General features: G+C 45.7%; 1 protein-coding gene across 4 annotated transcripts in view; it reads left to right on the forward strand.

Moving 5' to 3' along the window:
* Positions 1-14,124, forward strand: part of LOC144605375 (serine/threonine-protein kinase TBK1-like) — an 81,848-nt gene that overhangs the window by 12,710 nt on the left and 55,014 nt on the right. For all 4 annotated transcript variants that reach the window (XR_013548840.1, XM_078420531.1, XM_078420529.1 and 1 more), the window contains exons 5-8: positions 301-482; positions 4,121-4,281; positions 6,703-6,813; positions 11,682-11,861. Coding sequence is in view for 3 of the 4 variants with exons in the window: in XM_078420531.1 (XP_078276657.1) it covers positions 301-482; positions 4,121-4,281; positions 6,703-6,813; positions 11,682-11,861 (634 nt within the window). In the remaining variant the exon portion in view is untranslated. The remainder of the gene's footprint in view (positions 1-300; positions 483-4,120; positions 4,282-6,702; positions 6,814-11,681; positions 11,862-14,124) is intronic.

Below are 14,124 nucleotides of genomic sequence, written 5' to 3' on the forward strand. Positions count from 1 at the left end.
AAAAATCATATTGTGGGAGGAACTCAAGGGGTCCTGCAGCCTTTGAGGCGGGAGATGCACAGATAATGTTTCAGCTTGGGACATTTCTTCAGACTGAAGAAGGGTCCTGATGGGAACCACCATTTGTCCATTTTCCTCCACAGATGCTGCCTGGCCCTCTGAGTTCCTCCAGCAGTTTGATTTTTGCCCTATCCATGCCAAATGGATAGGGCAATATGACCCTGTTATGGATTTAAGTATCATATCTTGACTGGATGTTTTTCTCTTTCTCTGCGACACCTCACTCTTTCTCTGTGCCAGTTGCTGGCATGAACCAGTTGAGGGAGAATGGTGTGGTGCATCGGGACATTAAGCCAGGGAACATCATGCGAATGGTTGGTGAGGACGGCCAATCAGTCTATAAACTGACCGACTTTGGAGCAGCCCGAGAGCTGGAGGATGATGAACAGTTCATGTCACTTTACGGGACTGAGGAATATTTGGTTAGTACCGTTCTAATAATATCATTCAAATATTGTTGTACATATACAAGTGAAGAGGGATGCCATAAATTTTGTTTTCAATTCCAAGTGGGATAAACATTGTCCACGTGATAAGCTTTTTCACTTTGTCTGCCACAGCTGAAGATAATAACATAATTAGTCTGAAGAAGGGTCTCGACCTGAAACGTCACCCATTCCTTCTCTCCTGTGATGCTGCCTGACCTGCTGAGTTACTCCAGCATTTTGTGAATAAATACCTTCGATTTGTACCAGCATCTGCAGTTATTTTCTTATACAACATAATGTGTGCTTGAAGCTGGTTAAATTAGAAACAAAATACATTGAACATATAAACAGAAGTTGGCAAATGGAATTTAACATAACGAAAGGATGAGCAGAGGTTGCTGGCTCACAGCGTCAGAGATGCAGGTTCGATCCTGGCTGTGAGTGATGTCTGTACGGAGTTTGTACGTTCTCCCTGTGAGCGTGTGGGTTGTCTTCGGTTGCTCCGGTTTCCTCCCACACTCCAGAGACGTGCAGATTTGTAGGTTAATTGGCTTTGGTGAAATAGTCTCTGTTGTGTAGGATGGTGCTAGTGTACGGGGTGATCACTGTTCGGCGTGGACTCGGTGTGCCGTAGGGCCTGTTTCCGTACTGTGTCTCTAAAGTCTAAAACTAAATATGGCACCGTCCACTTTAAATCTAAAAAGGGGAGAACATGGTGTGTTCTGGGTGGAGGGAGATAGAATGCGGTCCATAGAGCCTCATGGGGCCATACACATAAATCTTTAAAATGGCAAAAGGTAATTAGAATGACTGGCCTTTATGTACAGATAACTAGAAAACTACGGGACAGAAGTTATGGTCAAACTGGACAAAGCCCCAGTTAAATGGCATCTGGGGCACTGTGTCATTCTGGGTATTATACATAGAATATAGAACATGGAATAGTATAGCAGAAGCCATTCGGCCCACATTGTCTGTGCTGTACATAAATGCCAAAACCAACTCTAATCTGCCTGCATTTAATGCTTGTCTCTCCAATCCATGCCGATACATATGCCCATCCAAATGTCTCTGAAATGCCACTATCTTATCTATCTCAACCAGCACCCACAGCAGCATGTCCAGCACTCACCAGCCTCTGAATAATAAAACAGGTTGCATCACACTTAGTCATACAGTGTGGAAATAGACCCTTCGGCCCAACAAGCCCATGCCGACCAACATGCCTCATCTATGCTAGTCCCACCTGCCTGCATTAGGTCCATATCCTTCTAACCCTGTCCTATCGGTAGATTGTATAAGAAAATAACTGCAGATGCTGGTACAAATCGACCTGAAACGTCACCCATTCCTTCTCAGTCTGAAGAAGGGTCTCGACCCGAAACGTCACCCATTCCTTCTCTCCCGAGATGCTGCCTGACCTGCTGAGTTACTCCAGCATTTTGTGAATAGATCTATCGGTAGATTGGTTAGACTTCTCAAAATGCAACACTTCGTGCTTATCTGTTTTAAAATTCATTAACCATTTCTCAACCCACTCAAGATCCAACTGTAATCTTTGATAACCAAGTTTGCTATCTACAATACCACCTATTATAGTGTCATCTGCAAACTTACTAATCCTGCCTTTTACATTCTCATCCAAATCATTGATATAAACAACAAACAGCAATGGGCCCAGCACCGATCACTGAGACACACCACTAGTCACAGGCCTCCAGTCTGGAACGACAATCTTCCACCATCACCCTCGGCTTCCTTCCATGAAGCCAATTTTCTATCCAGTCCGCTAGCTCTCCTTTGATCCCATGTGATCTAACCTTCCCGAGCAGCCTACCATGTGGAACCTTGTGAAATGCCTTGCTGAAATATATGTCTTCTGCTCTGCCCACATCAACCTTGTTGGTCACATGTATGCAAAAAACAATCAGATTCATGAGACATGATCTCCCACGTACAAAACCGTGCTGACTATCCTTAATCAACCCTTGCCCATCTAACTGTATGTGTATCTTATCCCTCAGAATGCTGTCCAGTAACACAGATGTTAAGCTCACTGGCCTACAGTTTGCAGGTTTTTGCCTGCAGCCCTTCTTAAATAGAGGCTCCCTCCAGTCACCCTCTCGTCTTCCGGCACCTCACCTGTATTTAAGGATGACTCCTAAATCTCAGCCAGGACACCTGCAATTTCCTCCAGCTTCCTACAGTGTGCTCAGATATGACTGATCAGGCCCGGGAGATTCATCTACATTCTCTGTCTGGTTTCCCTTTTTCCCTGAATGTACTTGTAAAATCTCTTGGGATTATCCTTAATGCTGTCTGCCGGAGATATTTCCTGCCCCTTTTTGCCCTCTTCACTTCCTTTTTTTACCTTGCTCCTCAGTTCCCGAAACTCCTCCAGGGACTGGTCCCAGCTGCCTAAACCTGCCCCATGCTGCCTCCTTATTCTTGACCAGTGCCTCAATATCTCTCGTCATCCAAGCTTCCCAACACCCATCTTCCTTGTCATCCACTCCAACAGGAACGTGCATGTCCTGGACTCCTGTCAGCACACTTTTTAAAGACATCCCACTTTCCGGATGTTCCTTTTCCTTCAAACAATCTGCTCCAATAAACTTGAGTGAGTTCCTTCAAAGTTCAAAGTTGGCCTTGCCCCAATTTAGAATTTTAACTTATGGGCCCAATGGTTTTTATTCATAACTATCTTAAACCTAATACAACAGTGGTCACTGGTCCTCAAAGGCTCCCCCATGAACACTTCATCCACTTGCTCCTACCAATTTCCTAAGAGTATATCAAGCGTTCCCTTATCCCTTGTTGGGGCCTCCACATATTGCCTGAGGAAACTTTCCTGAACAGATTTGACATATTCTGCCCCATCAGAGCCTTTTGCGCTATGACAGTCCCAGTCAATGTTGGTAACGTTTAAAAACCCCTACGCCAACAACCTTATTAGCCCTGTCGCTACCTGCAATCTCCTGGCATTTATGTTCTTCTAGTTCCCGTTGACTATTTGGGGGCCTGTGGTATGTTCCCAACAAGGTGAGCATCCCTTTCTTAGTTCTCAGATCCACCCATGTCGCCTCACTGGATGAACTGTCAGTAATGTTATCTCCAGAATATCTACAAAATGGGCTGAATGATTCAACTTTGGTTTGTCTATGTTTTGGGGATTTATTATCCATGCCTAACGTCCCTTGATTGAATGGCTCCTTGGGCCTTTTCAGAGGACATTTGTGTTGATGGGTCTGGAATTGTACATAGGACAGCTTTCTTTCCCTAAAAAGGTTAGAACAATAAAACTGTCAGAATAGACACAAAATGCTGGAGTAACTCAGCGGGACAGGCATCATCTCTGGCGAGAAGGAATGCGTGATGTTTCGGGTCGAGACCCTTAACGTTTCATCCATGTTCTATGCGGAGTTACCTGATGTCAACTGACTGCCACTGGAGCACGGAGGGAAAATCATCTCCAGGTGACAACTGCCAACATAGCGTGTAAAATGGTGTCATGTGGACATAACTGGGTCAGTCTTGGGGATGAAAGGGGCAATGGACCAGGTGTATTGAACAGACTGCCCTTCCCAGCACACTCTCTATGCACAAACTCGTTTGCCTTTGTGTGCCTGCAGCATCCGGATATGTACGAGCGCGCTGTCCTTCGTAAGCCGCAGAACAAGAAGTATGGGGTGACAGTGGATCTGTGGAGTATCGGAGTGACATTTTACCAAACAGCGACTGGCAGTCTACCTTTCATTCCATATGGAGGGCCCCGCAAGAACAAGGAGATGATGTATGTCCATGTATGTATGATGATGATGTATGTCCATGTATGTATGATGATGATGTATGTCCATGTATGTATGATGATGATGTATGTCCATGTATGTATGATGATGATGCATGTACATGTATGTATGATGATGTGTGTCCATGTATGATGATGATGTATGTCCATGTATGTATGATGATGATGTATGTCCATGTATGTATGATGATGAAGTATGTCCATTCCAGTGGCAAATTTGAATCTTATTGTAATCAATGCAATTTTTCATTCACAAATCTACCAGTATATGAGTTCATACTTAGTTAGTATCCCTTGTTATTCCATCCCATCCCATTTCCTTTATTCAGACACATAAACATTGATAGACACAAAAAGCTGGAGTAGCTCAGCGGGGCAGGCAGCATCTCTGGAGAGAAGGAATGGGTGACGTTTCGGGTCGAGACCCTTCTTCTGACCCTTCTAGGCCGTATTTAGAGTATTGCATGCAGTTCTGATCGTCCCATTGCAGGAAGGGTGTGGAGGCTTGGACAATGCGCAAAAGAGGTTTACCAGAAAGATTTGTTAAAAAGATGCAAGGTGCTGGAGTAACTCAGAGGGTCGGGCAGCATCTGTGGAGAACATGGATAGGTGACGTTTCACAGAGTGCTGGAGTAACTCAGCGGGTCAGGCAGCATCTCTGGGGAACATGGATAGGTGACATTTCGGGTTGGCACTCTTCTTCAGACTGGTCAAGCCTTGTTCAGTTTTTCCAGAATGATGCCTGGGTCAGGGGGTATTAGCTACAGGGAGAGGTCGAACAGGCTTGAGTTGTTTTCTCCCGAATGCTGGAGGTTGCGGGGAGACCTGATATCAATTTATGAAAGGATAGATAGTGTTGACAGTCAGAACCTTTTTTCCCAGGATGGAAAAATCAATTACTGGAGGGCATAGCTTTAAGATGAGAGGGGCAAAGCTTAAAGGAGATGTGTGGGTACATGAGGCTGATGAGTGTGCTGCCTGGGCAGGTGTAGGCAGATACAATAGGAGCATTTAGGAAACTTTTGGATAGACATGAATATGAAGGAAATGGAGGGATATGGATTTTGTGCAGGCAGATAAGAGGTTCAAGGTTTGTTTATTATCATTATGCATTATGTGCACTGGCATTATGTGCACTGGCATTATGTGCGGCACAGACATTGTGGGCCGAAGGGCCTAATCTTGTGTTGTACTCTTCTGCAGTGCCCTCCATAATGTTTGGGACAAAGACCCATCATTTATTTATTTGCCTCTGTACTCCACAATTTGAGATTTGTAATAGAAAGAAAATCACATGTGGTTAAAGTGCACATTGTCAGATTTTATTAAAGGCCATTTTTATACATTTTGGTTTCACCATGTAGAAATTACAGCTGTGTTTATACATAGTCCCCCAATTTCAGGGCACCATAATGTTTGGGACACATGGCTTCACAGGTGTTTGTAATTGCTCAGGTGTGTTTAATTGCCGCCTTAATGCAGGTATAAGAGAGCTCTCAGCACTTAGTCTTTCCTCCAGTCTTTCCATCACCTTTGGAAACTTTTATTGCTGTTTATCAACATGAGAACCAAAGTTGTGCCAATGAAAGTCAAAGAAGTCGTTATGAGACTGAGAAACAAGAATAAAACTGCTAGACATCAGCCAAACCTTAGGCTTACCAAAATCAACTGTTTGGAACATCATTAAGAAGAAAGAGAGCACTGGTGAGCTTACTAATCGCAAAGGGACTGGCAGGCCAAGGAAGACCTGGCAGAGCATCACCAGAGAAGACACCCAGCAACTGGGGATGTCCATGAATCGCAGACTTCAAGCAGTCATTGCATGCAAAGGATATGCAACAAAATACTAAACATAACTACTTTCATTTACATGACATTGCTGTGTCCCAAACATTATGGTGCCCTGAAATGGGGGGACTATGTATAAACACTGCTGTAATTTCTACATGGTGAAACCAAAATGTGTAAAAATGGCCTTTATTAAAATGTGACAATGTGCACTTTAACCACATGTGATGTTTTTTCTATTACAAATCTAAAATTGTGGAGTACAGAGGCAAATAAATAAATGATGGGTCTTTGTCCCAAACATTATGTATGTTCTGTGTATAATGTAAATAAAGGTACCAATGAAAATGGGATCATTGGAGAGAGGGTAGACCTGGAGGTGGTGTAATGGCAACAGTATGATCATTACCAACACCCATTTTTCATTCCACACACATGTTCTAACCAACCTGTGTCTGAACTGGTTGACCTTAGTTGGCTTGATGTAGCCGATCATGGTCCTGCTGGCAAGGCTGGCACGTCATCGCTTGGTGAATAGACTCTATCTTCATATGATCACACCTGATTCATCTCAGAGGTTGGCCAGTTATTCACCATCTTGAAATAATTTTATTCCAGGCATAAAATCACAACAGAGAAGCCGGAGGGAATGATTGCAGGAGTGCAGCACCGAGATGGTGGCCCAGTGGAGTGGCGTAAGGAGCTGCCCATCACCTGCAGGCTCTCAGAGTAAGTCTTCCACAGACGGGTTCTAAGGCAGCAAACTCCCCCTCACCTTATGGCCATTGAGAAGGTGGGAGGCGGGATTCCCATGGTTTTAACTTCAATTTTATTGGCTTGCTCTGAAGTCGCAACTGCAGTTGTGGAAACAACACTGAACATTGCCTTCTGTAACTTCAAACCCTTGCTTTCCCTCTCTCTCCATCTCTCCCCCTTCCCAGTTCTTCGACCAATCTTACTGTCTCCGACTACATTTTATCTCTAATATAAGAAAATAACTGCAAATGCTGGTACAACTCGTGAATAAATACATTTTATCTCTGTTTGCTTTGTTGTTACCTTCTCCCAGCTAACAATGATCTATTCAACATTGTCCTTGATCCTCATTCCCTTTGTCCTATTTATTCTCCTTACGCTTCCTTATCTATGTATCTCCCTCTCCCCTGATGTCAGTCTGAAGAAGAGTGGGCCCACCACTGGCCACATCTTCCCATCCCCTCCCCTTTCTGCGTTCCGCAGAGACCGTTCCCTCCATAACTCCGTGGTCCACTCGTCCCTTCCTACCCAAACCACCCCATCCCCGGGCACTTTCCCCTGCAACCGCACGAGATGCAACACCTGTCCCTTTACCTCCCCCCTCAACTCCATCCAAGGACCCAAACCGTCTTTCCAGGTGAGATAGAGGTTCATCTGCACCTCCTCCAACTTCATCTATTGCATCCGGTGCTCCAGATGTCAACTTATTTACATCGGCGAAACCAAGTGCAGGCTCGGCGATCGCTTCGCTCAACACCTGCGCTCGGTCCGCATTGGCCAAACTGGTCTCCTGGTGGCCGAGCACTTCAACTCCCCCTCCCATTCCCAGTCTGACCTTTCTGTCATGGGCCTCCTCCAGTGCCATAGTGAGTCCCACCGGAAATTGGAGGAACAGCACGTCATATTTTGCCTGGCAGCTTGCATCCCAGTGGTATAAACATCGAATTCTCCAACTTTAGATAGTTCCTCTGTCCCTCTCTTCCCCTCCTCCTTCCCAGATCTCCCTCTATCTTCCTGTCTCCACCTATATCCTTCCTTTGTCCCGCCCCCCTGACATCAGTCTGAAGAAGGGTCTCGACCCGAAACGTCACCCATTCCTTCTCTCCTGAGATGCTGCCTGACCTGCTGAGTTACTCCAGCATTTTGTGAATACATTCCTTCATCATATGTCAGTCCAGCCATCCTTGGAATTAACCTCCTGAACCTACGCTGCACTCCCTCGATAGCAGGAATGACCTTCCTCAAATTAGGAGACCAAAATTACACACAATAATCCAGGTGTGATCTCGCCAGGGCCCTGTCCAGCTGCAGTAGGACCTCCTTGCTCCTATACTCAAATCCTCTCACTATGAAGGCCAACATGATATTTGCTTTCTTCACTGCCTGCTGTAGCTGCCTGCTTACTCTCAGTGACTGATGTACAAGGACACCCAAGGTATCACAAAAAGCTGGAGTAACTCAGTGGGTCAGGCAGCATCTCAGGAGAGAAGGAATGGGTGACGTTATGGTCGAGACCCTGCTTTAGACTGAGTCTGAAGAAGGGTCTCGACCCGAAACATCACCCATTCTTCTCTCCTGAGATGCTGCCTGACCCACTGAGTTACTCCAGCTTTTTGTGATGCCTTCGATTTGTACCAGCATCTGCAGTTATTTTCTTATGCAAGGACACCCAGGTCTCTTTGCACCTCCCCTTTTCCTAATCTGACACCATTCAGATAATAATCTGCCTTCATGTTCTTGCCGCAAAAGTGGACAACCTCACATTTATCCACATTATACTGCATCTGCCTTGCATCTGCCCACTCACCCACCCTGTCCAAGTCACCCTGCAGCTCCATAGCATCCTCCTTGCAACTCACACTGCCACCCAGCTTTGTCTCATCCGCAAACTTGGAGATGTTACATTTAATTCCTTCGTCTAAATACTTAATATATATAGCACTGACCCTTGAGGCATCCCACTAGTCACTGCCTTCCATTCTGAAAAGGGCCCATTAATTCCTACTCTTTGCTTCCTGTCTGCTAATCAGTTCTCTGTCCATATCCTACCCCAATACCACGTGCTCTAATTGTGCACACTGATCTCTTGTGTGGGACCTTGTCAAAGGCTTTTTGAAAGTCCAGTAACACCACATCCACTTGCTCTCCTTTATCCATTCTACTTGTTACATCCTCAAAAATGTCCAGAAGATTAGTCAAGCATGATTTCCCCTTCATAAATCCATGCTGACTTTGACCGATCCTATCACTGCTTTCCAAATGCGCTGTTATTACATCTTTAATAATCAACTCGAGCATCTTCCCCGCTACCGATGTCAGGCTAACTGGTCTACAATTCCTTGTTTTCTCTCTCCCTCCTTTCTTAAAAAATGGGATTACATTAGCTGCACTCCAATCCACAGGAACTGATCCAAAGTCTATAGAACACTGGAAAATGATCACCAGTGCGTCCACGATTTCTAGGGTCACCTCCTTTGATGCAGACCATCAGGCCCTGGGGATTTATCTGCCTTCAGTCCCAACAGTTTACCTAACACCATTTCCTGACTAATGTGGATTTCCTTCATTTCCTCCCTCTCACTAGATCCTAGGTCCCCTAGTATTTCCTGGAGATTGTTTGTGTCTTCCTTAGTGAAAGAACCAAAGTACTTGTTTAACTGGTCTGCCATTTCTTTGTTCCCCATTATAAATTCACCTGCTTCTGACTGTAAGGGACCTACATTTGTCTTCACTAATCTTTTCCTCTTCACGTATCTATAGAAGCTTTTACAGTCAGTTTTTAATGTTCCCCGCAAGCTTTCTTTCATGTTCTATTTCCCCCCTCTGAATTAAGCCCTTTGTCCTCCTCTGTTGAATTCTCCCAGTCCTCCGGTTTGCTGCTTCCCCTGGTCAATTTATATGGCTCTTCCTTGGATTTAACACAATCCCCAATTTCCCTCATTAGCCACAGTTGAGCCGCCTTCCCTGTTTTATTTTTACGCCGGTCAGGGTTGAAGAATTGTAATTCATCCATGCGATCTTCAAATCTTTGCCATTGCATATCCATCGTCACCACTAAGTGGGTTCTTGACTGTATGGAGTATGTTCGTTCTCCCCATGACCTTCGTGGGATTTCTCTGATCTTCAGTTTCCTCCCATATTCCAAAGATGTGCAGGTTAATTGGCTTGGTATAAATGTAAATTTGTCCCCAGTGTGTAGGATAGTTTTAGTGTGTGGGGATCGCTGGTCGGTGTGGACTCGGTGGGCTGAAGGGCCTGTTTCCGCGCTGTATTTCTAAGCTAAGCTAAATAGTTTTGATAAAGGAAATAAAGTTTGGGGATTTGGGACATTCCACAGACATTTACTCAAAAACATCTTCACTTCGTGAACCGCACCGTTATATATACAAATTTAATAAAAGTGCCAGATATATTTCATAGGTTACCTTGATTGAGATAAGAAAACGTGTTTTCACTCATTGCGGTCTCAGTTTTTGGAATTAATCTAAGGAAGACACATTTTTGGAGTTTGAGGATCAAAAAAATATATTGTTTGGGGGGGAAATAGACAGCGGGATATAGATCAGCTGCAGAAATGGGCGAAGAAATGGCAGATGCCCTTTAACCCGAGCAAGTGTGAGCTGTTGCATTTTGGGATGTCGAATGTAAGGGGAGAGTATACACAACAAGACCCTTAACAGCATTGAAGAGTGGAAGGATCTTGGTCCAAGTTCATAGCTCACCAAAGGTGGCAGCACAAGTGGATGGAGGGTAACGAAGGCGTCAGGAGGTCATGAAGTCTCTCGGACTTTGGTTCGGCTGCATTTGGAGTATTGCGTGCAGTTCTGGTGGCCCATTGCAGGAAGGATGTGGAGGCTTTGGAGAGGGTGCAGAGGAGGTAAAGAATGGTGTCTGTTATTGGTCATTGTCCACTATAACCAAGTAAGAGATTACCAAGTAATACAGTAACATTGCATAAGTGGTAGAAACAAAAAACTGTGGAGGTTGGAGAATACACAAAAGAACAGAAAGTGCTGAGTAACTCAGCAGGTGAGACAGCATCTCTGGTGAACATGGGGATACAGGATATGACGTTTTGGGTCGAGACCCTTCAGTCTCTCGGTCTGGAACTGGGCCTGGAATGCAGGTGAGTTGACTGGCGGCCAGGGGTGAGGCGAGGATCGGCGGAGTCAATGGTCGCGGCCCACGGGCGGCCGGAGTACAGGTAAAGGGTCAGCGCTGGCGGCAGGCGCGGTCAGGAAGCTGTGTGGGCCGGTGGTGGCGGCAGGCATGGTCAGGAAGCTGTATGGGCTGGGGGTGGTGGTGGCAGGCGTGGTCAGGAAGCTGTGTGGGCCGACGGTGGCGGCAGGCAGGGCCTGGAAGCTGTGTGGGCCGACGGTGGTGGCAGGCAGGGCCTGGAAGCTGTGTGGGCCGGCGGTGGCGGCAGGCAGGGCCTGGAAGCTGTGTGGGCCGGCGGTGGTGGCAGTAGGTCAGGCCTGTGAGCTGCTGGGGAGGTGGTGCGGTCCTCTGTCGGCAGCTCGGCATGGCGGTGAAGGTCGGTAGTCCAGCCTGGATGCAGCCATGGTCGCGGTGCGGGTCAGGGATGCCATCAGCAGCCCGGCCTTGGTGCGGGGGAAAGACGGTGTAGGGTGGGTCGGACCGGCGTGGATGCAGTCAGGGTAGTCAGGTGAAGGTCGGTGAGTCTGTCCGCTTTGTCCAAAATCACATAAAGACAGCCGTAATAACGGTGCTTTATTGTGTTTCTAATTTTCTCGGGGCTCTGATTCTGATTTATTGATCGTATCTCCAGCCCATGTTGGGCCTGCCTTGATTCAGTTTGTTCTTTTCTAATCTTCCTCCAGAGGCTTAAAGTTCCTGTTGGTTCCCATCCTCGCAAATATCTTGGAGGCCGATCAAGCTAAATGTTGGGGATTTGATCAGTTCTTTGCAGAAACCAATGACATCCTTCATAGAAGTGTGGTCCACATCTTCTCACTGCAACAAGCTACAGTGCATAAAGTCTACGTCCATTCCTACAACACGTAAGTATTGCAGTCTGCTTGCATCTTTCTATGTTTAATCATCTAGTTTGGCCATAAGCTCTCTGCTTCAATCAAGGGGAAGATGCACTCAAAAAGAGGGCAGATAATTGAATCAGTGATAGTACTTTTCAGGGCACGGTGGCGCAGCTGTAGAGTTGCTGCCTTACAGCGCCAGAGACCCGGGTTCGATCCTGACTACGGGTACTGTCTGTATGGAGTTTGCACGTTCTTCCCCGAGACCACGTGGGTTTCTCCAGGTGCTCGGGTTTCTTCTCACATTCCAAGGACGTGCAGGTTTGCAGGCTAATTGGTTTGATGAATTTGTAAATTGTCCGTAGGATAGTGCTAGTGTATCGCTGGTCATAGAAACATAGGTGCAGAAGTAGGCCATTCGGCCCTTCGAGCCATTCAATATAATCATGGCTGATCATCTAAAATCAGAATCCCGTTCCTGCTTTTTCCCCACGTCCCTTAATTCCTTTATCCCTAAGGGCTAACTCTAACTCACGAACAGACTCGGTGGGCTGAAGGGTGGGTTTCCTTGCTGTATCTCTAAACTGAACTAAACTAAATCTAAGAAAACAACTCCCTGATAGGAGAAAGGGAATGTGGACGTCTTTATTTTACCATTCCTTTTAATGAATGAACTTGTATTTTAGACAATAGACAATAGACAATAGGTGCAGGAGGAGGCCATTCGGCCCTTCGAGCCAGCACCGCCATTCAATGTGATCATGGCTGATCATTCTCAATCAGTACCCCGTTCCTGCCTTCTCCCCATACCCCCTGACTCCGCTATCCTTGAGAGCTCTATCTAGCTCTCTCTTGAATGCATTCAGAGAATTGGCCTCCACTGCCTTCTGAGGCAGAGAATTCCACAGATTCACAACTCTCTGACTGAAAAGGTTTTTCCTCATCTCAGTTCTAATAAAGTTATCATAGATTACTTTATTTTGCTAATTGTGAGAGAAGGGAATTTTGTTTATAAAGTTATTCTTCTTGTACAATAAAATCAGCTGCAACTGATTTAGGATCATAATGTCTTACAGCACGGAAACAGCCCTTTTGGCCCAGCTTGCCCACACTGTCCAAGAGTCCATCTACACTAGTCCCACCCACTCGTGTTTGGCCCATTATATTCCACGAAACCTTTCCTATCCATATACCTGTGCAAATGTCCTTTAAGGGTTGTTATAGCATCTGCCTCAACTCCCTCCTATGGCAGCTCATTCCACATACCCACCACCCTCGGGTTCCTATTAAATCTTCCCCTTCTCACTTTAAACTTATGTTAGCGGGTTCTTGATTCCCCTACTCTGGGTAGAAGTCTCTGCATTAACCCATCATCTATTCATCTCATGATATTTTCCAACTCTACAAGATCATCCCTCACCATCCTGTGCCCCAAGAAACTATGTCCAAGCCTGCCCAACCTTTGGCAAGGCTCTCTAGTCCCGGCAACATCCTCGTAAATCTTCTCTGCACTTTGTTTTAGCTAAACATCCTTCCTACAGCAGGGTGACCAATGTCTTGTATGTCTATAATATCACATCCCAACTTCCATACTCAGTACCCTGACTGATGAAGGCCAATGTACTGAAAGCCTTCTTGACCACCCTATCTACCCGTGTAATCACTTTCAAGGAACGATGTACTCCTCGATCCCTCTGCTCTATAACACTCCTCGGGGTGCTGCCATTCACTCTCCTGCCCTGGTTTGACTGTTCGCACTTAGCTGCATTAAACTCCCTTGACCTTTCCTCAGCCAACTCGCCCAACTGATCAAAGTCCGACTGTAACTTTGGATAACCATCTCTGCTATCTCTGATACCATCCACTTTGGTGTCATCTGCAAACTTACGAATCGTGCCTTCTACGCTTCTACGAGCACACAAACACTATCAGATTTCCTCACACAGTGTATAGCTGTGCTAAAAAAACAGTTGTCATCAAGTGCAGTTCAGTGAAAGGCTTCTGGAGAAGTGCAAACAGGCAACCACGGCTTATAACAAAAAGCTCTCTAGCAAGGACTGACTATGAGTGGACAAACATACATTAGAACCTCTGTTGACTTAGTTTGAGGACCGAAAATGAAACACTAGATACATGTACTTTTGTTGGATTGAACCATTGTGGACTATTTCATGTAGATAAACGATGGGGATACCAGCTTGAGCACTGGACACCACAATGTCCTGTATTTAAAGTGCATCCTGTATTGCGCGTGGTTGTAAGTTTTATTAAATTGCAAAATTCATTTTTT

The sequence above is a fragment of the Rhinoraja longicauda genome, chromosome 24 (assembly GCF_053455715.1).
Source record: "Rhinoraja longicauda isolate Sanriku21f chromosome 24, sRhiLon1.1, whole genome shotgun sequence".
Classification (NCBI taxonomy): Eukaryota; Metazoa; Chordata; class Chondrichthyes; order Rajiformes; family Arhynchobatidae; genus Rhinoraja; species Rhinoraja longicauda.